Raw genomic sequence first — 27698 nt, 5'->3', positions numbered from 1 at the left:
AGATCAGTGTGCATGTGTGTGTTCTCACTTCTCAAACTATGGGCAGATTTCAGTCATTCAGACAGAACGTGCATCATTGTTTTATCTTTTTTCCTACTGTCGCTCTCCTTGTTAAATATTATTCACATTTGTGGCATTACGCCATTGAGCTAGTTCTCATAGTAGCAGTAAACAGCAGCAAGTGATATGAGAAGCAAGTATATGAGCGATGGGGAGATACAGCCTTGCTCTATCCAATCGTAGCAGTAGGACCAAGTTACAACCCACCCATTTCTTGACAGCTGAACTAGCCAATTTAATTGTTTCTAATTTCGAGAGTCACGCAATTTTCAGCCGCCCACTATCGCTGGCTGGCTGTTGATGTCCTAGGTCAGGGTTCTCCAACCCTGTTCCTGGAGAGCTACCTTCATGTAGGTTTTCAGAAGCTCAAGTCAGCAGGATGTGGGCATTGTTATTAGGAAGGACATCTGCTATGGATCGCTAAAATAATGATTATGATCACACCAACAATTTAGTGGCAAGAAAAAGTATGTGAACCCTTTGGAATTACCTGGATTTCTGCATAAATTGGTCATAAAATTGTATCTGGTCTTCATCTAAGTCACAACAATAGACAAACACAGTGTGCTTAAACTAATAACACACAAGCAATTATACGTTTTCATGTCTTTATTGAACACACAGTGTAAACATTCAACCAACGTCTCTAGTAATACCCGTCTGAATAGGGCTATAACATGGCAAAGAATAGGCTTATCAGCGTAGAGTGCAACGTCTGCACTGGGATCCTGCGCACAGCAGAAATATTTCTGAACTATTCTAGTTCCTAGACATCACCTTCTAAATTCAAACAAAATAGACATTTTATAGGCTAAGTTGATGAGCAAGTGGGTGGCATCATGCTCATGTCAGTCCTCTAGAACGCAGATGTAGTCTTCCTAGTAGGACTCTGCAATAATGAGGTGATGTGTACGGATCTGTTTTTACTCCAACCATAGGAGTTGGAGTCGAGCAAGAGTCGACTCCTTCAACTACGACCACAGGAGTCGGAGTCGAGCAAAAGTTGACTCCTTTTACTCCAACCACGGGAGTCAGAGTCGAGCAAGAGTCGACTCCTTCAACTACGAACACAGGAGTCGGAGTCAAGCAAGAGTCGACTCCTTTTACTCCAACCACAGGAGTCGGAGTCGAGCAAGAGTTGACTCCTTTCACTCCAACCACAGGAGTCGGAGTCATCTCCACGAATCCTAGAGTTGTGCACCATTACTGCTATGCAGCTGTCAGCCAACGCTGGTTAACACTGGTTATTACTGGCTATCCAGACTCCTTTCTCCAGCGAAATGCTACGCCACACCCACGGGCGTTAGTTTCTTCTCCGCAATGAGTCTAGATCTGAGTACCTACCCAACCCTTCACCGAATGCGAGCACATTCGGGGCCGTCTGATCGGTACAGAAAACGATGGGTTGGGCCAGAGCCAGAACACACGTGGGTAAAGCGTCGGTTTGAAAATGTGTCATTGGCTTTGATACTCTGATCGGTTAGAGACAATACAATCGCTTATGATAATACAAACGCCCCTCGTCACCACAAACAACTTCAATGATGGCAGTCTCAGACTAAAGTATGTAGAGAATGTCAGATCAGGGGAATAATTTAGTGTGAGTCATCAGGCTAGATTAGTGCTTGATCTGATTGAATCCTGACCTGCTAATGCAGGTCCCCTTTCGCTGTCGATTCAACACCACCTATTGTTGACCTAACCCAATCAGGACCATGGACAGCTCCTAGCACTGACAGCGCACAAAGACACACGTTTCAAACAACAATATCATCTTTCATATTGTAAAATAGGGTACCTGTGCATAAATACACTCCAGGTTCATGAGTCTGTTGTTCCAGAAATCAAACTCCACTCTGGGCAGTGGGTTCAGTCCATCCAGGATCGGCTGGGCAGAGTCTTTACTAAGAACCTCTGTCACCTGGTGAGTCCAGTCGATTATCACCGTCTCAAAGGCATGCATCAACTTACTGTCAATGGAGCAAGAGAGCCTGCATTGGGGGAAAGGAGACAATGCACTGTTTATTTTCAACAGTCAATGTATTATGCGATTTGAGTCTTTAGGGGAGGTGACAGTTTAATACCGGTAGGTGTATTCTGAATCTTCAAGAGCATCTGCGTTTGCTGGTAATGGCAGGAATGTTCTGCCTTTGATTTGACCTCCAACGACGAACACTTCATTCTTCAGTTTGTGTGCATGGCGAGACACATCATCTGAAACCACCCTGGGCCAGCATCTGGTGTTGTCTTTGTTGGTGTGTAGAGGGTAAGCAATCTGGAGAAACACTTGTTAAATTTATGAGCGACCGTTTAATTTATCAATAGCTACAACCAGTGCTTGACTTGGGTAGGAGCTCACTGCAGCCGAGTACCAGCCCCTCAAATGTTCTAGCTACTGCTTGAGCTCCTATTCCTCTTGTAGCTAGAATATTAGCTCAAAAATATTGTGGCGCTCCTGCACCTACAGTGGAAGTCGGAAGTTTACATACACCTTAGCCAAATACACTTATACTCAGTTTTTCCATACGCTCAGAAGTTTACATACACTCAATTAGTATTTGGTAGCATTGCCTTTAAAAAAAAATAAGTTTCGGGTAGCCTTCCACAAGCTTCCCACAATAAATTGGGTGAATTTTGTCCCATTCCTCCTGACAGAGCTGGTGTAACTGAATCATGTTTTTTAGGCCTCCTTGCTTACACACACTTTTTCAGTTCTGCCCACAAATTTTCTATAGGATTGAGGTCAGGGCTTTGTCCTTAAGCCATGGTGTTTATACTTGCGTACTATTGCTTGTACAGATGAACATGGTACCTTCAGGTGTTTGGAAATTGCTCCCAAGGATGAACCAGACTTGTGGAGGTTTATAATTTTTTTAATGAGGTCTTGGCTGATTTATTTTGATTTTCCCATGATGTCAAGCAAAGAGGCAGTGAGTTTTTAAAATGTTTTTTTTACCTTTATTTAACTAGGCAAGTCAGTTAAGAATAAATTCTTATTTGCAATAACAGCCTAGGAACAGTTAACTGCCTTGTTCAGGGGCAGAACGACAGATTTTACCTTGTCAGCTCAGGGATTTGATCTTGCAACCATTTTCGTTACTAGTCCAACGCTCTAACCACTAGCTTGAAGGTAGGCCTTGAAATACAGGTACACCGCCAATTGACTCAAATGATGTCAATTAGCCTATCAGAAGCTTCTAAAGCCATGACATCATATTCTGGAATTTTCAAAGCTGTTTAAAGGCACAGTCAATTTAGTGTGTGTAAACTTCTAACCCACTGGGATTGTGATACAGTGAATAATACATTTAATAATCGGTAAACAATTGTTGGAAAAATTACTTGTGTCATGCACAAAGTAGATGTCCTAACCGACTTGCCAAAACTAGTTTGTCAACAAGAAATTTGTGGAGTGATTGAAAAACGAGTTTTAATGACTCCAACCTAAGTGTATGTAAACATCCGACTTCAACTGTACCGTTAAATATAAACCGCCACATACACTTGAAACAAATAGCCAAACCGAAAATTGCAGACAAAAAATGCTTTCTGCTACTAAAATCAGTGAAATGTAGGCTAAACTGAGAACAGAGTAAAGAGCAGAATGAATCAACTAGCAAGCAAGTCGCAGAAATGAGGAACGCGAAGGGGGGAGAATTCTGCCAGGGGGGAGTTTTTTCGGCACAACACCGGCACCTATTTCAGTCCAAGTCAAGCATTGGCTTGTGGACTAGTTGACATTGTGCTAGCTAGGCGGCCTGGCCTAACATTACTCACCCCCTCAATTGCGCCGATTGTAGCGTCCACTGGGGAATTCGCGACGTCTCCAATAAATACATTCTTTATATTGTCTTTTGTAATAACTTCTTTATCCTTCTTGATAAAATATACAGCTTTGTTTTTAATTGCTTGCGGAAACTCAAGGCTGCAAACAAGTTGGGATGCTGCATTTAGAGAAATAACAAGGCTATTGACGTCGGATTTTTCAATGAAGTTTCCGATCAAAGTTCGGGTTTCCTCCCCAGCAATGAACTTCTGCCATTTGTCAGGTTTCAACTTTAGCGCCTTTAAAGTCACGTTCTGTAAAAACACGATCCTCTGATCTTCTCCCTCCATGTTATCATACAGTTTGACAGCCACCGTCAGCTATTTCTTAATGTTCTGTGTACGTTAATCTTACCAGCTAATGTTAGCTACCAAGCTAAACTTCAACTGACAAAACGTTGGAAATCAAATGTGAAATACGTTCCTCGCGCTCAGAATGTTTACCCATTCCTAACGGTTTTTGTTTGGACTGTCAATCAGCGCTAAAGGCTCGAGCTATTGAATGTGGACCCTATCATTCCTGTGCCCATAGGTGGATCTCTATGGCGGTCTCCAGTTCTGTCTTGTGTGGTTAAATCCAATGGCAAAATATTTAAAGTTGTGTGTTAACTTCACCTATCAAGTCAAATATTAAACAAAGACAGCAAATATGAGACTTGAGATTTGTTAATCTGAGATCTGGTTATCTGAAATCAAATAAACAAACATATGATGGCATAATGAGGCACAAACCTTTATGATACAAAACAACTTCACAAGTAATTATGTTTTATTGATAAATAAACAAATAATTCAAGCTTGATTTACATTTCATAAACAGTGCATTGTGAACAAAAATTGCTGATTAATTTATCTGCCAATGAAAAACACAGCCCTCCAAAGGGGTCAGTGATGACAGAAATGCATATTATAAGACAACACATTTGTAACAGACATCATACAACTGTATAATAACACTGTAAAAGGTCTTTAAAAAAGTATCCCCTGCAAACTTACTGCTGCTTCTGCAAAAGTACTTGTAACAATATCAGAATAAGAGACGGAATATTTCAACCTGAGTAGTGATATTACGATCCTTTGTTTCCCTCTCCCCTTTATTTCTTTCTCCCCTCCCTCCTTAACACCTCTTCCACGTGACTGTGCAGTTGTAGTAACAGAGGTATCAAAACAAGAAACTAAATTAAGAGTAGAACTAACACAGTGATGGCATAACAAGGCTTTTGGCCGAGACAGTATTTTTTTAAACTTTTGTACCGACTCAGCTCTCATATCTCACCCCCGGATCACTGACACAGGCCAATGACCTGGAAACATTTAACAAAACAACAAAGTATCATCTCGACCCGTAAGGGGAGAAAGAGAGCGAGAGAGGAAACAGTGGTGGTTTGTTATGGGAACCATTCAGAAAGAGATGATGTTCTGTAGTAATGACAGCACTATGAGAAGAGGTTTATGTAAAAAGAGGTTAAATGGCACCTTTCTCTGTTCATTTTATATCAAAGCAAAATATTGCATGATGTAACTTCCTGTAGAGGGCGCTGAAGGAGGTCCAATCCTCTCGGCATCCTGATCTCCATCCTAAACCCGTGCCCCTTCAAAATCCTTCCCTCCAGTGTTTGTGAATATGAAGAAAGCAACATGTAATCAATATGATGACAACTTCCACCTTTCAGATTGTGGGGATATTCTGCTTTCTTATGTACATAATTCCATAGGTCCTTTAGTTCAGGTCCATAGACACTGAGCTATAGAGTAGAGTGAGGCCTGCTTCTCCTGCTGAAGTGCTGGAGCCTGGGTCTTTCCTACAGGCTAGTCAGAGCCGACACCTTCTTCTTCCGGGCTGCCACCATCTCATAGAAGGGGTCCCTGCTGATGGCTTTTCTACAGGGAAGAGGGGGGAGAGCAATATTGATTTTACATTTGGCTCGGGACTAGGGCAGGATCGTACATATCAAGAACAGGACAGGATGGAAGTAAGAGAAGGGTTGTGTCCCAAAAATCTCACCTTTCTCCCAAAGTGTGCACTTGTTCACTTTCCTTCATGGATATGAAAGGAAATTACTGCTATAAGTGCCCCTAGCCCATGTCTACACCAATCCAATACTTTTAAATTTGTGCGGAGTAGTGAATGTGTGTACACTTCAGAAAGAAGGAGAGGTTATTGGGACAGCCAAGATCTCACTTGATGCTGGTGACCCATTCTTCCTTCTCCTCGGCTGTGGGGGCGGAGATTCGATAGAAGGTGTGGTTGCCCTCGACAACGCGTCCGTCCACCTCGGTCTTACACGCCTTGATCACCTGATCCCTGTGGTCCGGGATGAACAGCTCAAAACAGTTCTGAGAAAGAGAGCGAGAAGAAGGGGGGGGGGGGGGGGGGAGAGAAGTGTGACAGAGGCTTCTAAAAGGAAACAGGGAGAATGGCAGGAGAACGAGCACAGGAAAAGAGAGGGAGAGGGAGTAACTTACTGGTTTCTTAGAGTCGTCCACCTCTCTAATACTAAGATTCTCCAGAGGGATGATACCCCTAGGCTCCTTATCCTGGAGGGAGAGAAGGTTATAGCTCATAATTGATACAATGAAAGCAATGGAGAAAAAGCATGACAGAAAAAGAGAGAAATAGAAAGAGAGCAACTCACAGTAGTGTACTCAAAGTAGTATAGGCAGTTGTCTGTGAGGATGAACCATCGTCTCTTCCACGTCTTCACACGCCCTCCTGAGGGGGTTAAAGGTCAGAGTTCAATCAGGATTCATAGAAGCTAAATGCAAAGATTAAAGTTGCCCCTAGGCACTCCAGACAGACGGCAGCACAGACATCAGCCAGTACCAGGCAGGAGCCTATGGGCGTGTTCCAGGTCATCTTTAATGCAGTCATGCTTCTCAGAAGGCACATCATGACGACAACAAAGTCGACCATGAACACAATGCATTAGATGACATGTTGATTGGATGGTAGGGTTACATTTAATGGTTGTTTGCGTTTAGAGGTTGATAACATTAGATCTCACAGCATGAGTAACACAGAGCAGATAAATCACATCTTGCCAACAATTAAACACCATTTAATTCTTTATAATCAAATCATAATTAACAGTAGATTTTAATTGGACAGAGCAGTGGGTAGTAGGGAAGCAGAAACCTGAAGCAAAGCACATACAGGCTGGGGAGGGTAATGTTTCCAATCCAGACATATATATTACATACCTCCTGGAGACCAAAATCACCCCAACAAAACAAATGAAGAAAAAGACAAAATAAACTACATTAAGCCAATAATATTTCTACTCATTTTTACCATAATTAGGCTCTATTCTATACTGAACAAAAATATTAAGACACAACATGTAACAATTTCAACAATTTTACTGAGTTACAGTTCATATAATGAAATCAGTCAATTTAAATAAAATGTATTAGGCCGTAATCTCTTTTCACATGACTGGGCAGGGGCGCAGCTCTGGGTGGGCCAGGACCAGCCAATCAGTATGAGTTTCTCTCCACAAAAGGGCTTTATTACAGAAGAAATACTCGGGTGGCTGGTCTCAGACAATCACACAAGTGAAGAAGCCGGATGTGGAGGTCCTGGCTGGCGTGGTTACACGCCGTTTAATCGCCGTTTAATCAGATTCTTTACATGCCACACCTGTCTGGTGGATGGATTATCTTGGCAAAGGAGAAATGCTCACTAACAGGGATATTAACACATTTGTGCACAACATTTGAGAGAAATAAGCTTTTTTTGTATATGGAACATTTATGTGATTTGTTTTCTCAACTCATGAAACATGGGACCAACACTTTACATCCCTCAACTCTGGACCTCGAAGCCAGTTTCCCTTCATTTTTTCATTATTCTCCTCTAATTAGGGACTGATTTAGACCTGGGACACTAGGTGTGCGCAATTAATTATCAGGTAGGACCAGCAGGCTCCGGACCTCGTAGGGTAAGAGTTGAGTACCCCTGCTTTACATGTTGCATTATATCTTTGTTCAATATATGTATGACTGAGAAAACCAAACTGGAGAGTGTAGGTCTGCATCTGTCCACCAGAGAGCAGTAGCAACATCAATAAAACTGGCTGTCCTGTTCTCCACTTACTGTAAACTGCAAAGTTGACACTCACCTAGTTTGAGTAGCCAGCCCTCCCGGTCGGGGTTGAAGAAAGTGTGTGTGAGGTCGTTCCCATCATCCTCTGGGATCTTAAAGGGTTCGTTCTTTATACTCTCATACAGGTTCTACAAAGAGAGAAAGGAATGGAAAGAAAGAGCGAGAGGGCAAGAAAGAGCTCATTAGACGTTTTTTTTTTTTTTTTCTTTTTTTTTCCGTTATTTTACCAGGTAAATTGACTGAGAACACGTTCTCATTTGCAGCAACGACCTGGGGAATAGTTACAGGGGAGAGGAGGGGGATGAATGAGCCAATTGTTTGATGCAAACACAGAATGGGGGTATACTACAATTGAAGCTAGATCTACTCAGGGTTTTCTAAAGTTAACCAACTTCAGTTAGCTTCACATTTCAGTTCAGGCTTTATCCGTACTAGGACTTTGGATATTGATTGTCCACCTGCCGCTAACTCTAGCAGGCTTGTAACTGTGCATGCATGTCACAAGAGGCTAGTCGAAAGCCAAACTCTTCATTGAGACAATGCTGAACCATCAATCCATGGGCGAGTCAATGTCACATTTGTGCCGAAATCAAAATGAAAGAAAAGTTATCTAGCAAATTCAGCAGACTATAGTGTGATATAGGCTTGTTGAAGAGCAGTCTTTTATTACGTATCGTTAATGCTGTCTTTGGTGTGCTTATCATGAGCACCATTTATGAAATAAAAGTATTTAAAATAGATTCTCCAGTACTTTTGTATATTTTTTAGCCAGTAGTTCTGTAAGTAGCACCAAAAGTTGTCTCTGAAAATGCGAGAGGCTGAAGCTCATTGGCTAGAACTCGAATTGCTAGGGGGCCAGCCAACGTGTGGGGAAATGCAGGGAAAATGGCACGGCACAGCTTCAAGAAAACAGTCGCTTTCAAACTAGGGATTTCGTGGCTAATTGAGGTAAAACAGTAATTCTGCTAATAGATGATGCATGGATGAACCACACAGACACATCCAGCCAAAAGCGGGAGGCTTAAAAAAAAAAAAAAATCTTAGTCTCTAACCCACCCGCGAGCAGGTTAGTTCTGAAGGATTCGTTTCCATAGAAATTGACCTGGCTAAAAGGTGAGCGACTTCCATGGTACCATTTATCCAGAGTTGAACTCAGAACTGACCAAAGTTAACTTGCTAACTCCTCACACCACATACATAGGTCCTCAGCCAATCGTAATATACTGTGGATAGAGGGAGGAAGAGACTGGTATAGAAAAAGGAAAGGGAAGGGGAATAGAGAGAGCTTGGTAGAAAAACAGAGGGATGAAGAGAGTGATGGGGAGAGATACCCTGAGTAGGTCCTCTGGTAAGTCTCCGCCATCGTTGATTCCTCTGTTCATGGCGCTGAATCTCTGGTGGGAGGGTTTGTCCTTCACATTGGGGTTATGGAGACTAGTGTTCAGCATGATCACAGCAAACGACAACACATAACACGTATCTGGAACACAGAGATGGACTGGAAGGTTAGTGTGTGTGTGTGTTTGTGTGTGTGAACGTGCTTGCGTACGTGTGTGCATGCAAGTGTGTGTGTGTGTGCGGTGGCCTTTCTATACCGCTGTGCTGGAAGACGCCAGGGTTACAGTGACAGTATCTCTGGGCAAACGCCTCCATCATGCGATCGATCTTCTGGGCTTCACCTGGCAACCGGAAACTCCACAGGAACTGCCTGGGGGAGAGGACATGCAAACATAAGAGTGTGGTGTGTGTGTGTGTGTGTGTGTGTGTGTGTGTGTGTGTGTGTGTGTGTGTGTGTGTGTGTGTGTAGTGAGCATGTGTGTTACCTGAGGGCCTGGACCAGGTTAAGGTCAGTAAACTCATGCAGCTCCACAAAGGCTTGTAGAACCTCAAGATTGAAATCCTCTCTACAGAAACACAAACAGTATTCAGGTGTATGGTCATAAAAGAGAATAGATCAGCGTTGCATTCAGTAGGGAATACTGTAGCTAAACGTTTTGAGACCGAAAAGTAGTGTTTCTTATTGGACAAGTTCAATGTGGTTTCTTCATGTTGCATTCCATATCCGAATGTTTCTTGCCAACTGAACAGGACCTAGGTAAATTTAGGAGATTTATCAGAGAAAAGCTATGAAACCAGAAACATACCCAAATATAATCTAATAGATTAAATCTATAATCTCCTAATCCTTGCCTCCTCTCTGTGGCCAGCACATGTGTGTGTGTGTCCAGAAAGAAATGGGCCAAATCAATATCACTGAGTTGAGGACCAGATTTTCCCAAACTTGATCCTGGAGCCTCTTCTTGGTGCCAGTTTTGGTTTTTAAACTAGCACTACACAGCTGTTTCTTGCTAAATATATTCTTAACTCTTCTTGAACTGCACTGTTGGTTAAGGGCTTGTAAGTAAGAATTTCACGGTAAGGTCTAGACTTGTTGTATTCAGCGCATGTGACAAGGTTATTTGTATCAAATCTAACAACTCATCATCAAGCTTTGATTATTTGAGTCAGCTGAGGGGGGGCCCCAGGAACAAGTTTGGGAATCTCTGCATTAACCCACTTAATAGCTCATTCATCATCCTCTTTCGATGTCTCTCTCACACTCTCGCTCTCTTTTTGCTCTCACACGTTTCTCACCTCTCCCCTAGATAGTCTCCGATGGCGGTCTTGTTTAGCCCCTCCCCTTTATAGAGGAACTGGGCAATGTCATTGCTGGTGTTCTTCAGCAGACCGCTGTCAATCAAAAACCGGATCCCCTGATTGATGGTACACACAGCCAATCAGAACACAGAACCACAGCCAGAGCACCAAATCACAGGACAGAGTGGGTGATAAAGGCTAGTTTACGATTGGGCTTCACCTTCTCTGGGTCCATGTTGAACTTCTTGCACCCCATGGACACCTGCTTGTTTCTCTGCATGCTTTTCCTACAGACACAACAGTCATTAAGGTGGAACTGACAATGTTTTAGCAACATGAAATCTTATTAAAATCTGTTCATTTACACCCCCTGGAAGAATGACACCTTTTTTTACATTTTCTGACAAGCAAGTGCTTAATAATGGTCAGTTTCACATTTCCATAAATGTTTTTAATGTTCGGGAATGACATATAGCAAGGCATTTGTGAAAATTCTATTGCACTATAGAGTGGGAAAGCGGCCGTGGGTTGGACAATTAGCCACTGCAGGTAATAAAACCATCTGTCTCGTCCAGGACCGGAGTCTACGCAGACCGGTGAGCAATAGCCAATCAGAGCTACACTATTTCTGCAAATATGCACACTGAACAAAAATATAAAAACCCAACATGTTAAGTTTTGGTCCCACTTTAGCTGAAATAAAAGATCCCAGAAATGTTTCACACCCTCAAAAAGCTTATTTCTCAAAAAGGTTGTGCACAAATTTGTTTACATCCCTGTTAGTGAGCATTTCTCCATTGCCAAGATAATCCAGCCACCTGACAGGTGTGGCATATAAAGAAGCTGATTAAACAGCATGATCATTACACAGGTGCACCTTGTGCTGGAACAATAAAAGGCCTCTAAAATGTGCAGTTTTGTCACAGATGTTAATTGTTTAGGGTGCGTGCAATTGGCATGATGCCTGCAGGAATGTCCACCAGAGCTGTTGCCAGGGAATTGAATGTTCATTTCTCTACCATAAACAGCCTCCAACATTAGAGATTTTAGAGAATTTGGCAGTATGTCCAACCGGCCTCACAACGTGTAACCATGCCAGCCCAGGACCTACACATTTGGCTTCTTCACCTGCGGGATCACCTGTGAACAGCCTCCCAAACAGCTGATGAAACAAGCTGTCGTACACGTCGATAAAGAGCATCCCAAACAAGCTCAATGGGTGACGTCCGGTGAGAATTCTTTGGTTATGCAAAGAACAGTTATGGGAGTAGACACCCACCTCCATCACCACGGTGTTTACACCCATGAAACTGTTCTTTTCACAACCAAAGAATTTCTGTACAAACGTCTCAGGGAAGCTCATCTGTGTGCTCATCGTCCTCTCTATGGTCTTGATCTGACTGCAGCTCAATGTCGTAACTGACTTCAGTGTGCAAATGCTCACTGTCGATGGCCACTGGCACGCTGGAAAAGTCCAATCAAGCAAATGTATTTCTATAGCCCTTCTTACATCAGCTGATGTCACAAAGTGCTAAACAGAAACCCAGCCTAAAACCCAAAACAGAAAGCGATGCAGATTTACAAGCACAGTGGCTAGGAAAAACTCCCTAGAAAAGCAGGAACCTAGGAAGAAACCTAGAGAGGAACCATGCTCTGAGGGGTGGCCAGTCCTCTTCTGGCTGTGCCGGGTGAAGATTATAACAGTACATGGCCAAGATGTTCAAACGTTCATAGATGACCAGCAGGGTCAAATAATAATAATAATCACAGTGGTTGTAGAGGGTGCAACAGGTCAGTGTTGGTTGGCTTTTCATAGCCGATCAGAGTTTGAGACAGCAGGTACGATAGAGAGCTCTTCACAGATGAATCCCGGCTGCAACTGTACGAGGCAGATGGCAGACAGCGTGTACGGCGTCTTGTGGGCAAGCGGTTTGCTGATGTCTGAGATGGTGACGATGGGGTTATGGTATGGGCAGGCATAAGCTACAGACAATGAATGCACAGAGATACCATGACGAGATCCTGAGGCTCATTAACGTGCCATTCATCTGCTGCCATTACCTCACGTCTCAGCATGATAATGCACAGCCCCATGTCACAAGGATCTGTACACAATTCCTTGAAGCTGAAAATGTCCCAGGTCTTCCATGGCCTGCATACACACCAGACGTCACCCATTGAGCTTGTTTGGGATGTTCTGTATCGATGTGTACAACAGCTTGTTCCAGTTCCCACCAGTATCCAGTAACTTCACACAGCCGTTCAATCAATTCTATGCGAAGAAGATGTGTCGAGCTGCATGAGGCAAGTGGTGGTCACACCAGATACTAACTGGTTTTCTAATCCACACCCCTACAGTACCTTGTTTAAGGTATCTGTGACCAGTAGATGCAGATCTGTATTCCCAGACATCTATGGATTTCACATTAGGGCCTAATTTATTTATTTCAATTGACAGATTTTTCTTATATGAACTGTAACTAAGTAAAATCTTTGAAATTGTTGCATGTTGCACTTACATTTTTGTTCGGTGTAATATCACGGGAGTCCTCTTACATTTGGGAACTTTACAGTCCTATTGATCAAACAACCATGTAAAAGGTACGCTTTCTCTTCCTCACTTATGCCCATCAACAACTAATGCTAGAGGACGTTAGAAAAACCCTCACATATTTTCAGCTAGTTGCAGTGAAACGATGGGGAATAGCCTGCTCGTCCTTCTGCAGCTTGCCTGCCTATGCATGATTGTCCAAACCCACGTTTGAATGGGAACTTGCCTGCCCGCCTATTCATTTTGATCAATGCCAAGTACATTTGACTGACAACTAGCTACGGGTGCATTCATAGATTGCCTCTGCCTCCAGTGTGTTTGGAGTCATTCGTAAATTCAGAGCATTATCAGATTGAATATACAAACAGACAGAGCGTGTCGCTCTCCGAGCGTACACTGCTCGATTAACACTGGACACTGGCCGAGGAGTAGGGTTAATCTGAGCGTTCCTCACAACGGCAGTCAAGCACCCAAGCTAACTGGCTAAAGTTGGCTAGCTACTTCCAGACACAACCAAAACACTACTTCAGACTATTTTACTCGCCCTAGTAGAGCTGCGTTCCAGACTATTTACCTTTTTTTGCCCAAATGTATTCACACCGGTCATATTCAGCTCGTGTTGCGCGTTCTTAAATTCCTCAGTTATTCTGCACTCTGGCACACTCAGACGAGGGTGCTCTGAAATTATTCAGAGTAGATCGAATTAACAAATGATGCTCTCTGCCTAACTGGTTGTTCAAGTTCAGTATTTTTTTTGGAACTACCAAGAAATGTATTGTAAAATTATATTCATCATGGATTGAACTGCATCCATCTATTCTCCAACAATGCCTTACTGTACGTCATGTAATTTCGAGTCAAATAGAACCTACTTTTAAAAACCCTTAAAGTTTGTTTTTAACAAACTGGGAATGTTATATTTGAGGGATATTATGACTCTTATCTGCAAAGTATTTAAAACGCTTTCAGTTCCTCTTGAAGTCAGTATAACGCATACATAGAGCCTTCGAAAACAATTCAAATGGCCTTTATAGTGCTGAGCGATTAACAGAAATGTCGGTTATTTTTAGTTTTTTAAACAACTAATTGACCGAAGTCGGTTCAATTATTAGAATTGCATAATTTATTTTTTTATTGTGAACTCAATACGCCATAGTTTCTCTAGAGTAATTCTCATGTCCGAACTGTGAGATGTAGTTTCCAACAGGCCAATGTTTTACATAATTATCACTTTTTGTGCACTAAACTAACTACAATGATCATACTCCATTGTGCTGTTACTTGTCTGGTCTGGGTTTCTTTTACGCCTGCTAGGTAAGAAATCATGAGCAGGCACTACAATCATGGGCCTTTTATGAATTGTTTTATTATGGGTTGTTAAAGCATTCAACCCACAACGCATTTAATGTTTAAAAAAATTATCGAAACCAAAATAGAAATTTATTAATAATCACACCAAACCGACTTCAAAAATAACTGAATCGCTCAGCACTAGGCATTTAGAACGCCTTTGTAAACTTTTTTTTTTTTTTTACTTTGTAAACCATTCATAAAGCTTTTATACACACTTTATAGATCATGTTTTGAACACTAAGGACACCTTCCTAATATTGCCCCCTTTTGTCCTCAATTCATTGGGGCATGGACTCTACAAGGTGTCAAAAGCGTTCCACAGGGATGCTGGCCCATGTTGATTCCAATGCTTCCCATAGTTGTAAAGAGTTGGCTGAATGTCCTTTGGGTGGTGGACCATTCCATCACTGTTGAGTGTGAAAAACCCAGCAGTGTTGCAGTTCTAAAACACACACAAACCGGTGCATCTGGCACCTACTGCCATACCCCGTTCAAAAAGGCACTTCAATCTTTTGTCTTGCCCATTCACCCTATGAATGGCGCACACACAATCCATGTCTTAATTGTCTCAAGGCTTTAAAAATATATATATATTTAACCTGTCTCCTCCCCTTAATCTACACTGATTGAAGTGGATTTGACAAGTGACATCAATAAGGAATTATAGACTGACCAAGTGAAAGCTATGTCATGGAAAGGGTAAGTGTTCCTAATGTTTCGTACACTGTGTCTATGCCCTATAAAATGTAGAAAGGGTATATCTATAAAAGGTGTAAAAGCTTTATGAATGGTTTACAAAGGCTTTTTAGTGTCTTTAGAGGTCATAATATATAGTTATATTATGCTCTCTAAAGACGTCATACATGCAATGAACAGCCCCATTAACCCATTTAAGTGTCTGTAGCCTTGGGGCGACCACTGTCCCAGACCCATCAGTGTCTTCAATGAGAGACGCACACACGATCACTGACATCATCACCAATACCATGGGTCAGTGGGTGGGGAGGTTGGGGACACTTCACTAAGGATGATTCTACTCCCCTCCCCCAACACCACGGTGTCTACTCCCCTCCCCCAACACCACGGTGTCTACTCCCCTCCCCCAACACCACGGTGTCTACTCCCCTCCCCCAACACCACGGTGTCTACTCCCCTCCCCCAACACCACGGTGTCTACTCCCCTCCCCCAACACCACGGTGTCTACTCCCCTCCCCCAACACCCATCACCACACAAAGTACATACAGTACATTGCTCAGTAGAGTTGTACTCAATCAAATACTAAGGCAAAAACAGGACATGGAAACACACACCTCTCGTCGGTAATGCCTAGGTTGTCAATTTCATTTGTCACCTCTGCTATTTCATCCTTCAGCCTCTAGATGGAGGGAGTGAGAGAGAGAACGAGGATGAGTGTATGGTACAGTTAGATCTATTTGATCTATAAATCACTTAATCACACACGAGAAATCTGACCCTCCCTCAATCTCACAGAGCAGCTTTGATCCAGCTTCAGATAATACTAATACCCAAGGCACTAAAAGGGAGGGAGGGAGGAATAAAAGGTGAGAGAGGGTGTAATTGGTGTATTTCACAAACTGGGAAATATCTGCTTCTGAACAAGAGGTTTCCGGCGTTCTGACAGGAGACATACAGGTACTGTATGTGTTGTGTAAGAGAAGTTACGTTTAGGCAGTCCTATGGGTTGTGTGCAGAGTGGGTGAATCTTCTATAGATGGTCCCCCACAGGTGCACCTTCTGCTAGCTGGGGTCAAACCAGACCAACCCTCCCTCCTCCAGCCCTCCCTCCCGCCACCCTCTCTTCACCTGATCTACAATCCCCTGCTTTCTATGCCCTTGACACCAGTTTAACAAAAAAAAAATCTCTGTCATATGCACTCTCGCTCTCCCTTTCACACAGTCCCGTTCAGGGTCAGGTTAGGAGGGGGCAGGTCAAAATCTAAGCCCCCGATTGGCTAATCTGAGCCGCTAAGATCAAAGACACAGAAACAGAGAGATGAAACAAAGGGGGCAGGCAGTCAAACCCACTAATGAACTCAATCTATTTACACAGCAGCACTGGGCAGAGGGGGATGTGTGTATTGGGGGTTGGTAGTGTGGTTTGTTTCTCATACATACTTTCCTAATCCTCAAAGCCGTGTACGTGCAGAGAGCAGCACACACTCTCGCATTCAGATCCAGACATGTGCGTATGAACGTACTTACTTTAACGCTCAACGCAGGAGATGAGAAGCAGGTACAGGGAGTGAACCATTTAATATAGACGGACATGCAACGGAACAAGAAAAGCGTCTGGACATAAACACGACAAACAATGCAACTACAGGGAACAACACAGAGGAGCAGACATATATGCAGGGACAAATCAACAAAGTGAGGGAGTCCAGGTGAGTCCAATGAGCGCAGCTGCGCGTAATGATGGTAACAAACGCGTATGAGGGGTACTCTGGCGCCCTCGAACTGGAGCAGGTGTGACATACTTACATATGCCCTCCCAGGCCCACCAATGGCTGCGCCCCTGACCAGCCATGTGAAATCCATAGATTAGGGCCTAAATGCATTTCAATTGACTAATTTCCTTATGTACTGTAGTATTTGTCTGTAATTAAGCCCCTTTGTGGGGGAAAACGCCTTCTGATTGGCTGGGCCCGGCTCCCAAGTGGGTCAGCCTAGCTCCTAAGTGGTTGGGTCTATGCCCTCCCAGGCACACCCATGGCTGCGCCCCTGCCCAGTCATGTGAAATCCAAATATTTGGACATTTAAATTGATTGATTTCCTTATGTGAACTGTAACTCAGCAAAATCTTTGAAATTGTTGCCTGTTGCATTTATATTTTTGTTCAGTGTGTGTAATTATATAACACACACGTTCAAAAGTTTGGGGTCACTTAGAAATGTCCTTGTTTTTTTAAAGAAAAGCAACATTTTTGTCCATTAAATATCAAACTTATCAGAAATACAGTGTAGACATTGTTAATGTTGTAAATTACTATTGTAGCTGGAAACGGATGATTTTCTATGGAATAACTGCATGGGCGTACAGAGGCCCATTATCAGCAACCATCACTCCTGTGTTCCAAGGGCATGTTGTGTTAGCTAATCCAAGTTAGTTAACATAAAAAAAAAAAACTGAAATACCTTACATAAGTATTCAGACCCTTTGCTATGAGACTTGAATTTGAGCTCAGGTGCATCCTGTTTCCATTGATCATCCTTGAGATGTTTCTACAACTTGATTGGAGTCCACCTGTGGTAAATTCAATTGATTGGACATGATGTGGAAAGGCACACACACCTGTTTATATAAGGTCCCACAGTTGACAGTGCATGTCAGAGCAAAAACCAAGCCATGAGGTTGAAGGAATTGTCTGTAGAGCGCTGAGACAGGATTGTGTCGAGGCACAGATCTGGGGAAGGGTACCAAAAAAATGTCTGCAGCATTGAAGGTCTCCAAGAACACAGCGGCCTCCATTCTTAACCTTTCTAGGGCACACGTTCCGCTAAAACATTTCTCCGCCATGGAGTCAACAGAAATACGAAATTACATCATAAATATTCCCTTACCTTTGATGATCATCAGAACGCACTCCCAGGAATCTTAGTTCCACAATAAATTGTTGTTTTGTTCGATAATGTCAATTATTTATGTCCAAGTAGCTACTTTTGCTAGTACGTTTAGTATACATGTCCAAACGCTCGCGCAGGTCCAGGCGAACGCGGACGAAAACTTCAAAAGGTTATATAACAGGTCGAATAAACTGGTCAAACTAAGTTGAGAATCAATCTTTAGGATGTTATCATATATCCAATAACGTTCCAACCGGAACATTCCTTTGTGTCTACAGAAGTACTGGAACGCAAGGCAATATCATTTGGAATGCGCGTGACCAAGAACTCTGCCAGACCACTTCCTGAAACAGTTCCTATCCGGTCCCACATCGCAGTAGAGGCTTCATTTGACGTTCTACAGACTGTTGACCTCTAGTGGAAGGCGTAGGAAGTGCAAACAAACCCATATCTTACTGAGATTTGAATAGGCAACCAGCCTCAGAATTTCCACTTCCTGTTTGGAAGTTTGCCTGCTATATGAGTTCTGTTGTTATACTCAGACATAATTCAAACAGTTTTAGAATAAATATGCATATATTAGCATCTGGGACAGAGTAGGAGACAGTTCACTCTGGGCACGCTATTCATCCAAAGTGAAAATGCTGCCCCCTATCCCTAAAAAGTTAAATGGACAAAGTTTGGAACCACCAAGACTCTTCCTAGAGCTGGCCGTCCGGCCAAACTGAGCAATCAGGGGAGAAGGGCCTTGGTCAGGGAGGTGACCAAGAACCCGATGGTCACTCTGCCAGAGCTCTAGAGTTCCTCTGTGGAGATGGGAGAATCTTCCAGAAGGACAAACATCTCCGCAGGACTCCACCAATCAGGCCTTTATGGTAGTGGCCAGACGGAAGACAATCCTCAGTAAAAAAAAAAAGCATATGACAGCCCGCTTGAAGTTTGACAAAAGACACCTCTCAGGCCATGAGAAACAAGATTCTCTGGTCTGATTAAACCAAGATAAAACTTTTTGGCTTGAATGCCAAGTGTCATGTCTGGAAGAAACCTGGCACCATCGCTATGGTGAAACAAGGTGGTGGCAACATCATGCTGTGGGGATGTTTTTCAGCAGCAAGGACTGGGAGTCTAGTCAGGATTGAGGGAAAGCTGAATGGAGCAAAGTACAGAGAGATCCTTGATGGAAACCTGCTCCAGAGCGCTCAGGACCTCAGACTGGGGGGGGAAGGTTCACCTTCCAACAGCACAACGACCCAAGCACACAGCCAAGACTACCCAGCAGTGGCTTCGGATCAAGTCTCTGAATGTCCTTGAGTGACCCAGCCAGAGCCTGGAATTGAACATCTCTGGAGAGACCTGAAAATAGCTGTGCAGTACCACTCCCCATCCAATCTGACAGAGGTTGAGAGGATCTGCAGAGAAGAATGTGATACTCCCCAAATACATGTATGCCAAGCTTGTAGCGTCATACCCAAGACGACCCAAGGCTGTAATCGCTGCCAAAGGTGCTTCAACAAAGTACTGAGTAAAGAGTCTGAATACTTCTGTAAATGTAATATTTTATTTTTTATAAATTAGCTAAAATGTCTTAACCAGATTTTGATTTGTCATTATGGGGCATTGTGTGTAGATTGAGGGGAGAAAAAAACAATTTAATACATTTTAGAATAAGCCTGTAACCTTAAAAAATGTGGAAAAAGTCAATGGGTCTGAAAACTTTCCAAATGCACTGTTGACACCTACTCATTCAAGTTTTTCATTATTTTTGCTATTTTCCACATTGTAGAAAAATTGTTTAGACATCAAAACTATAAAATAACATATGGAAACATGTAGTAACCAAAAAGTGATTTAACAAAATATATTTTATATTATAGATTCTTTCAAGTAGCCACCCTTTGCCTTGATGACAGCTTTGCACACTTGGCATTCTCTCAACCAGTTTCATGAGGTAGTCACCTGGAATGCATTTCAATAAACAGATGTGCCTTGCTAAAAGTTAAATTGGTGGAATTTCTTTCCTTCTTAATACGTTTGATTCAATCAGTTGTGTTGTGACAAGGTATACAGAAGATGTCCATATTTCAAAAACAGCTCAAATGAGCAAAGGAACGACAATTCATCATTACTTTAAGACATGAAAGTCAGTCAATACAGAACATTTCAAGAACTTTGAAAGTTTTTATGTGCAGCCACAAAAACCATCAAGCGCTATGATGAAACTGACTCATGAGGACCGCCACAGGAAAGGAAGACCCAGAGTTACCTCTGCTGCAGAGGATATGTTCATTAGAGTTACCAGTCTCAGAAATTGCAGCCCAAATAAATGCTACAGAGTTCAAGTAAGACACATCTCAACATCAACTGTTCAGAGGAGACTGCATGAAATCAGGCCTTCATGGTCGAATTGCTGCAAAGAAACCACTACTAAAGGACACCAATAAGAAGAAGAGACTTGCTTGGGCCAAGAAATACGAGCAATGGACATTAGACGGGTGGAAATCTGTCCTTTGGTCTGATGAGTGAAAATTAGATTTTTGGCTTCAACTGCCATGTCTTTGAGACGCAGAGTAGGTGAACGGATGATCTCCTGATGTGTGGTTCCCACCGTGAAGCATGGAGGAAGCGTGATGTGTGGGGGTGCTTTGCTGATGACTGTCTGGTTTATTTAGAATTCAAGGCACACTTAACCAGCATGGCTACCATAGCATTTTGCAGCGATCTGGTTTGCGCTTAGTGGGACTAACATTTGTTTTTCAACAACCTCCAGGCTGTATAACGGCTATTTGACCAAGAAGGAGAAAAACGGAGTGCTGCATCAGATGCAGTGGTGTAAAATACATAAGTAGTATTTTTACCTGAGTAGCTTTTTGGGGTATCTGTACTTTACTATTTATATTGGACTACTTTTACTTCACTACATTCCTAAAGAAAATGTTGTACTTTTTACTCCATACATTTTCCCTGACAACCAAAAGTACTCATTATATTTTGAATGCTTAACAGGACAGGAAAATAGCCAAATTCACACACTTATCAAAAGAACCCGTGGCCATCCCTACTGCCTCTGGTCTGGAGGACTCACTAAAGACACATGCATATTTTGTAAATAATGTTGGAGTGTGAACCTGGCTAACCGAAAAAAAATTAAAACAAGAATATGGTGCCGTCTACTTAATTTAAGGAATTATAAATTATGTTTACATTTACATAAATATATTTAAAACCAAATAGTTTTACTCAAGTGGTATTTTACTGGCTGACTTGAGTAACTTTCTATTAAGGTATCTATACTTTTACTCAAGTATGAGAATTGCGTACTTTTTCCACCACAGATCAGATGACCTGGCCTCCACAATCACCCGACCTCAAACTAATTGAGATGGTTTGGGATGAGTTGGACCACAGAGTGAAGGAAAAGCAGTCAAGTGCTCAGCATATGTGGGAACTCCTTCAAGACTGTTGGAAAAGCATTCCTCATGAAGCTGGTTGAGAGGATGCCAAGAGTGTGCAAAGCTGTCATCGAGGCAAAGGGTGGCTACTTTGAAAAATAGAAAATATATTTTGATTTGTTTAACTCTTTTTTTGGTTACTACATGATTCCATGTGTTATTTCATAGTCTATTTTCTGCATTGTAGAATAATAAAGAAAAACCCTGGATTGAGTAGCTGTGTCCAAACTATTGACTGGTACTATATGCACGCGCATACTCACAATCCCATTGTAGGATCGAATTCTTCCAGATCAGAGGGTAAATGCTGGGTATGGGGGAAGTGCAGTACTAGGCTAGACAGAAACACACAAACACAGCCCTAGACAGAGCCTCATCTATCATGAGAGTGTAATGCTCTAGTGGACATAATGCATTCTCCCCTTTCTTCCTTCTCTTTGTCTCCCTCTCTCATGACTGGTTAGTGAAGAGGCATACTGTGCACACAGAAATTAGGGGTCGAGTGTAGGGGAGGAGGAGATCCTAATTCTTAGGACATGCAGCTCTTGGATTTCACAATTCATTAAGCAATTGAAACTGCAGAGAGAAAGTAGACATTCCATAACAAAATCAGCTGCTTTGCATTTGGCCATAATGGTTTGAAAGTGCCAGCGGTTTGCTACTCTGTGTGTGTTACCTGTATGTCCTGCAGTAGTTCTTGTTTCCTACGGCGGATGCTCTCCAACTCCTGTCTCTCCTCGGGACTCAGATCATCAGGTACTAAGAGGGGGGAGGTGAGAGTGAGAATAACAGTGATCTGGGTCACCATGGCAACATAGCCTAGATCAATCAAAATAATACCTCCAACACCCTCCTAGCCACTAATGGGGTGACACACACACTAAAAACCAGCCACATCCCTCTCTCCATCCCACCCTCTCCCCATCCCACTCACAAGACCAACCAAAACCTTCCGGACGCCCACACAGGCCTGAACAATATATACAGTACAAAGATAAGAGAAAGAGAGAACCACATGTCCATCAGGGAGGAAGAAAGGACACACCCATTACACCATAGGGCAGCTGAAGTAGGCTGGAGCAGGAGACCAAACTATCAGCTTCCATTTTAACATTGGAGCCGAGAATAACATCTCATTTCCGCGAGCACACACACTCCCAAAATGCATGTGAGATTTCATCAGGGGAGGAGAACAGGATCAAAATGGATTACATACAAGCTTTTTGGGGGGGGGGGGGGGGGGGGGGGGGGCATGACTCGACCTTCGACTTTCCTGAGCTCGATGGGTAGTTGCAGCGATGACACAAGATCGTAATTGAAATTGGGAAAAGGGGGATAAAATAAATTCTGGCTTGTGAGCATTAAAACATTTCCATAATTTCAGCCCAAGCAGCGAACTGTCAACCATGGAGGCCAGAGTGACAGTCAGTGAGACGGAGAATGCAGGTAATGACAAACATTTACTTAAAAAGGAAATAGTTAACCTTTATAGGTCACATTTTTTACACCTATGGTAGATCGAATGTTCACTGATGATTATTTTCATGGTTTTACAGCACTGGAGGCCAAAGTAACAGCCAGGCAGGTAGAGGTGGAGGAGCTGATGAGAGAGATCGCCAGAACATCAAATCAAAGTTTGTCACGTGCGCCGAATACAACAGCTCCCCTTACAGTGAAATTCTTACTTACAGGCTCTAACCAATAGTGCAAAAAAAGGTATTAGGTGAACAATAAGTAAAGAAATAAATACAACAGTAAAAAACAGTAGCGAGCCTATAAAAATAGCGAGGCTATACAGAAACCGGTTAGTCAAGCTGATTGAGGTAGTATGTACATGTAGATATGGTTAAAGTGACTATGCATATATGATGAACAGAGAGTAGCAGTAGCGTAAAGAGGGGTTGGCGGGTGGTGGGACAATGCAGGCTAGTATTGGTTGTTTACCTTAGTTCAAAAGTAGAAATGGCCCATTTATAATTTTTTTGCAGTAGATCAGGGTTTCCAAAACTCTTAAAAATTATTAATTGACTATGGCTTTTCAAATCACCCAGTATTGCTATCTGCAGCGTTAGTTCTAGGCAAATGTTGCAATTCTTCAGCCATTCCTGGATCTGTGACCAAAAACGAGCTACATTTGGACAAAGCCAAAATAAATGACCAAATGACTGCCTCCTCACAGCAGAATCTGCAGAGCTGGGAAGATTTATATATATATATATGGGGGATACACATTCTATTGGTTGCAACAATTTTGTATCGCAATTTAAATTGAAAAATTCGAAGTTTTGAATCCGGCATTATTTTGCGTATCAATTCATAAACCAAGTGCCATGGAATGGGTACATAGAAAATCTCTTCCCAACTATTTATATGGCACAACTGTCTGTTTTTTGGTCCTTAAAAAAAACATACCAATTTAATTTCTCACACTTTCCTTTAACCATTTGTTCTTTAATACAGGGCCAACATACAAGTTCCTTACTTTTTCCCCTTCTACTTGTCTCTTCCATTTTTGTGGTAATGCTGCAATTAGTTGGTTGTAATTTTGGGTAGAGCAAACATTTCCAGATGTCTGTGTTAGCAAAGCTGCATGTGTGACATAACTCTACCAGTCCTATTTATATCATACGCTTAAAAAAAAAGGTAGAATTTTATTCTTCGGGGTTGGCGCCCCCCCCTCGGGTTGTGCCGTGGCGGAGATCTTTGTGGACTATACTCTGCCTTGTCTCAGGATGGTAAATTGGTGGTTGAAGATATCCCTCTAGTGGTATGGTGGCTGTGCTTTGGCATAGTGAGTGGGGTTATATCCTGCCTGTTTGGCCCTGTCCAGGGCTATGGGGCCACAGTGTTTCGCGACACCTTCTGGCTCAGCCTCCAGTATTTATGCTGCAGTAGTTTGTGTCGGGGGGCTAGGGTCAGTATGTTATATCTGGAGTATTTCTCCTGTCTTATCCGGTGTCCTGTGTGAATTTAAGTATGCTCTCTCTAATTCTCTCTTTCTCTCTCGGAGAGACCATGCCTCAGGACTACCTGGCCTGATGACTCCTTGCTGTCCCCAGTCCACCTGGCCGTGCTGCTGCTACAGTTTCAACTGTTCTGCCTGCGGCTATGGAACCCTGACCTGTTCACCGGACGTGCTACCTGTCCCAGACCTGCTGTTTTCAACTCTCTAGAGACAGCAGGAGCGGTAGAGATACTCTCAATGATCAACTATGAAAACCAACTGACATTTACTCCTGGGGTGCTGACCTGTTGCACCCTCGACAACCACTGATTATTATTATTTGACCCTGCCGGTCATTTATAAACATCTGAACACCTTGGCCATGTTCTGTTATAATCTCCACCCGGCACAGCCAGAAGAGGACTGGCCACCCCTCATAGCCTGGTTCCTCTCTAGGTTTCTTCCTAGGTGTTGGCCTTTCTAGGGAGTTTTTCCTAGCCACCGTGCTTCTACACCTGCATTACTTGCTGTTTGGCGTTTTAGGCTGGGTTTCTGTACAGCACTTTGTGACATCAGCTGATATTAGAAGGGCTTTATGAATAAATACATTTGGAGAAAGAAAAAATCTTTGAAAAACATTTTTTTTAATCAATTAGTATATTTGAGTTTAACCATACTATTTGTTGTATTATTTGTTCTGTTTTTTCAGGTGGATTAAACTGAAATTGCAACCAACTTTCTAAGGCTTATTTATAAAATAATGATATTTTGGAGATTTTTTCCTTTTCAAACAACCAAATCACTTTTGTTTGTAATCTGAATAAAGGGAAAACTGCCATTCTTGAACATAGGATGAGACATTCCTACCAATTTACTAGAGAACCAGTTTGGATTTAAGTATAACTTTGAAAGACTGTTGCCTTTAGTGAGAGGTCTAATGCTTTAATATTTCATCATTTCTGCCCTCAGAAATCATATTCGCTTTATAAATAGGCCCTTCAAATAAAATTGAATATTTTTTGTTCATATAAATTTTAACAGCAGGTCACTGGGTGTAGGAAAAACCATAAGCAAATAGGTAAACTGTGATATGACTAAAGAATTAATCAGGGTGATTTTTTCACAAATACAGGTATTTTCCTTTCCATGGTAGCAAGATCTTATCTATTTTTGCTAACTTTCTAAAACAATTTATTGGAGTGAGATCATATATTTATTTTGGGATTTTGTATTGAGAGTATGTCCACATCTCCGTCAGACCATTTCATTGGTAAAACTACACGGTAATGTAAAATTAGCATTTTTTTGTGATCAATACGTAATATCATAATTTGGTTTTAATCCAGAGAGGATAGCAAAAGTATTTAGATCCTCTATGAGGCCGTGGAGAGATTCTAATAGTGGTTTTAAAAGAACATGAATCAGTGTACAATGACACCTTAGTTTTTAAGCCACGGATTTCTAATCCCTTAATATTATTGTTTGATCTAATTTTAACAGCTAACATTTCAATTGCAATAATAAATAGATAGTGGACAACCTTGTTTTACTCCTCTAGATAATTTAAAACTTTGAGATGTAGCCATTAATTACTATACATAACTTTAACCCATTTTGTAAGAGATTTCCCAAAATTGAAATATTCTAGGCATTTTATATATAAACTCCAGTCGTACTTTATCCAAAGCCTTTTAAAAATCAGCTATGAAAACCGGGCCTGGTGTCCCCGATATTTCATAGTATTCTATTGTTTCCAGTACTTGTCTTATATTATCTCCAATGTATCATCCACGTAAAAAACCTGTCTGATTAGGATGAATAATATCTGACAATACTTTAATTCTATGCGCCAAGCATTTTGCATCACAACACTGAAGTGTACGAGGTCTCCAATTTTTTTAATGGACTGGATCTTATATATATATTATATACATACATACATACACACACACACACCACTTCAGTCCTGTTTCAGTAATAATGATAGATTAGACACACAACAAGAAGTTCTACCATTTATATAGGAGTGGTTAAAACATGCTAATAATGGTCCTCTGAGTATATCAAAAAAGGTTGCGTATACTTCCACTGGTATGCCATCCAGCCCTGGAGTTTTCCTAACCATAAAGGCTTTAATTGCATCAAGAAGTTCCTCTGTAATTTGGCCTTCACATGAATCTTTCTGTACAAATGTTAATTTTACATTATTATTAGGAAAAAAAATCCATACAATTAGCTTCAGTTAGTGGAGATAGAGGAAACTGAAATTAAAACATTCTTAAATTCTAAGATAGGGGGCAGCATTTTCACGTTTGGATGAAGTGTGCCCAGAGTAAACTGCCTCCTACTCAGTCCCAGATGCTAATATATGCATATTATTATTAGTATTGGATAGTAAACACTCTGAAGTTTCTAAAATTTTTGAATCATGTCTGACTAGAACAGAACTTATTTGGCAGGTAAAACCCCGAGGACAAACCATTCAGAATTTTTTTTTTTTTAGGTCACTCTTTTCAATGGGTTTTCATTGGGAATCCAGATTTGGGACCTTCCTGCAGTTCCTATCACTTCCACTGGATGTCAGCAGTCTTTAGAAATTGGTTGAGGTTTTTCCATTGAGAAATGAAGAAGTAGCCATGTCCAGAATGAGGCTCCAGTGAAGAGTACTGTTTGTTAGGAGGCGCGTGACCGGTAAGTATGCTACACATCGTTTTCCTCTGGTATTTTTTTATTTTATTTATTTATTTTACCAGGTAAGTTGACTGAGAACACGTTCTCATTTGCAGCAACGACCTGGGGAATAGTTACAGGGGAGAGGAGGGGGATGAATGAGCCAATTGGAAGCTCAGATCATCCTGTCTTCAATTTTATCGATTATTTACGTAAAAAAAAATACCTAAAGTTGTATTACAAAAGTAGTTTGAAAAGTTTGGACAAAGCTTACAGGTAACTTTTGAGATATTTTGTAGTCACGTTGTCGAGGTTGGAACCAGTGTTTTTCTGGATCAAACAAATAAATGGACATTTTGGATATATAGACGGAATTAATCGAACAAAAAGACCATGTGTGATGTTTATGGGACATATTGGAGTGCCAACAGAAGAAGCTCGTCAAAGGCATGAATTATATCTTTATTTCTGCGTTTTGTGTCACGCCCTGAGGGTTGAAATATGATGGTCTCTGATTG

General features: G+C 41.9%; 2 protein-coding genes across 9 annotated transcripts in view; both read right to left on the bottom strand.

Annotated features, from left to right (window-relative positions):
- LOC129828664 (dynein axonemal heavy chain 17-like) overlaps positions 1 to 4435 on the bottom strand; it is an 82199-nt gene extending 77764 nt beyond the window's left edge. The window contains exons 1-3 of the mRNA XM_055889777.1: positions 3838 to 4435; positions 2145 to 2335; positions 1859 to 2051 (exon numbers count right to left, since the gene is read on the bottom strand). Of these exons, the coding sequence (XP_055745752.1) occupies positions 1859 to 2051; positions 2145 to 2335; positions 3838 to 4176 (723 nt within the window). The 5' untranslated portion in view covers positions 4177 to 4435. The remainder of the gene's footprint in view (positions 1 to 1858; positions 2052 to 2144; positions 2336 to 3837) is intronic.
- Positions 4436 to 4636: 201 nt separating this feature from the next.
- LOC129828662 (cytohesin-1-like) overlaps positions 4637 to 27698 on the bottom strand; it is a 49379-nt gene continuing 26317 nt past the window's right edge. For 4 of the 8 annotated variants that reach the window (XM_055889766.1, XM_055889767.1, XM_055889768.1 and 1 more), the window contains exons 2-13: positions 22243 to 22325; positions 15844 to 15908; positions 10848 to 10914; positions 10625 to 10743; positions 9814 to 9894; positions 9586 to 9698; positions 9322 to 9470; positions 8007 to 8118; positions 6522 to 6598; positions 6352 to 6423; positions 6068 to 6222; positions 4637 to 5766 (exon numbers count right to left, since the gene is read on the bottom strand). In XM_055889766.1, coding sequence (XP_055745741.1) covers positions 5688 to 5766; positions 6068 to 6222; positions 6352 to 6423; positions 6522 to 6598; positions 8007 to 8118; positions 9322 to 9470; positions 9586 to 9698; positions 9814 to 9894; positions 10625 to 10743; positions 10848 to 10914; positions 15844 to 15908; positions 22243 to 22325 — 1172 coding nt within the window. In that variant the 3' untranslated portion in view covers positions 4637 to 5687. Of the gene's footprint in view, positions 5767 to 6067; positions 6223 to 6351; positions 6424 to 6521; positions 6599 to 8006; positions 8119 to 9321; positions 9471 to 9585; positions 9754 to 9795; positions 9895 to 10624; positions 10744 to 10847; positions 10915 to 13752; positions 13857 to 15843; positions 15909 to 22242; positions 22326 to 27698 lie in introns of those variants that run through there. The other 4 variants (XM_055889772.1, XM_055889770.1, XM_055889773.1 and 1 more) reach the window with 4 other exon arrangements.

The sequence above is a fragment of the Salvelinus fontinalis genome, chromosome 30, assembly GCF_029448725.1.
Source record: "Salvelinus fontinalis isolate EN_2023a chromosome 30, ASM2944872v1, whole genome shotgun sequence".
NCBI lineage: Eukaryota > Metazoa > Chordata > Actinopteri > Salmoniformes > Salmonidae > Salvelinus > Salvelinus fontinalis.
This window is presented reverse-complemented; position numbering and strand designations above follow the sequence as displayed.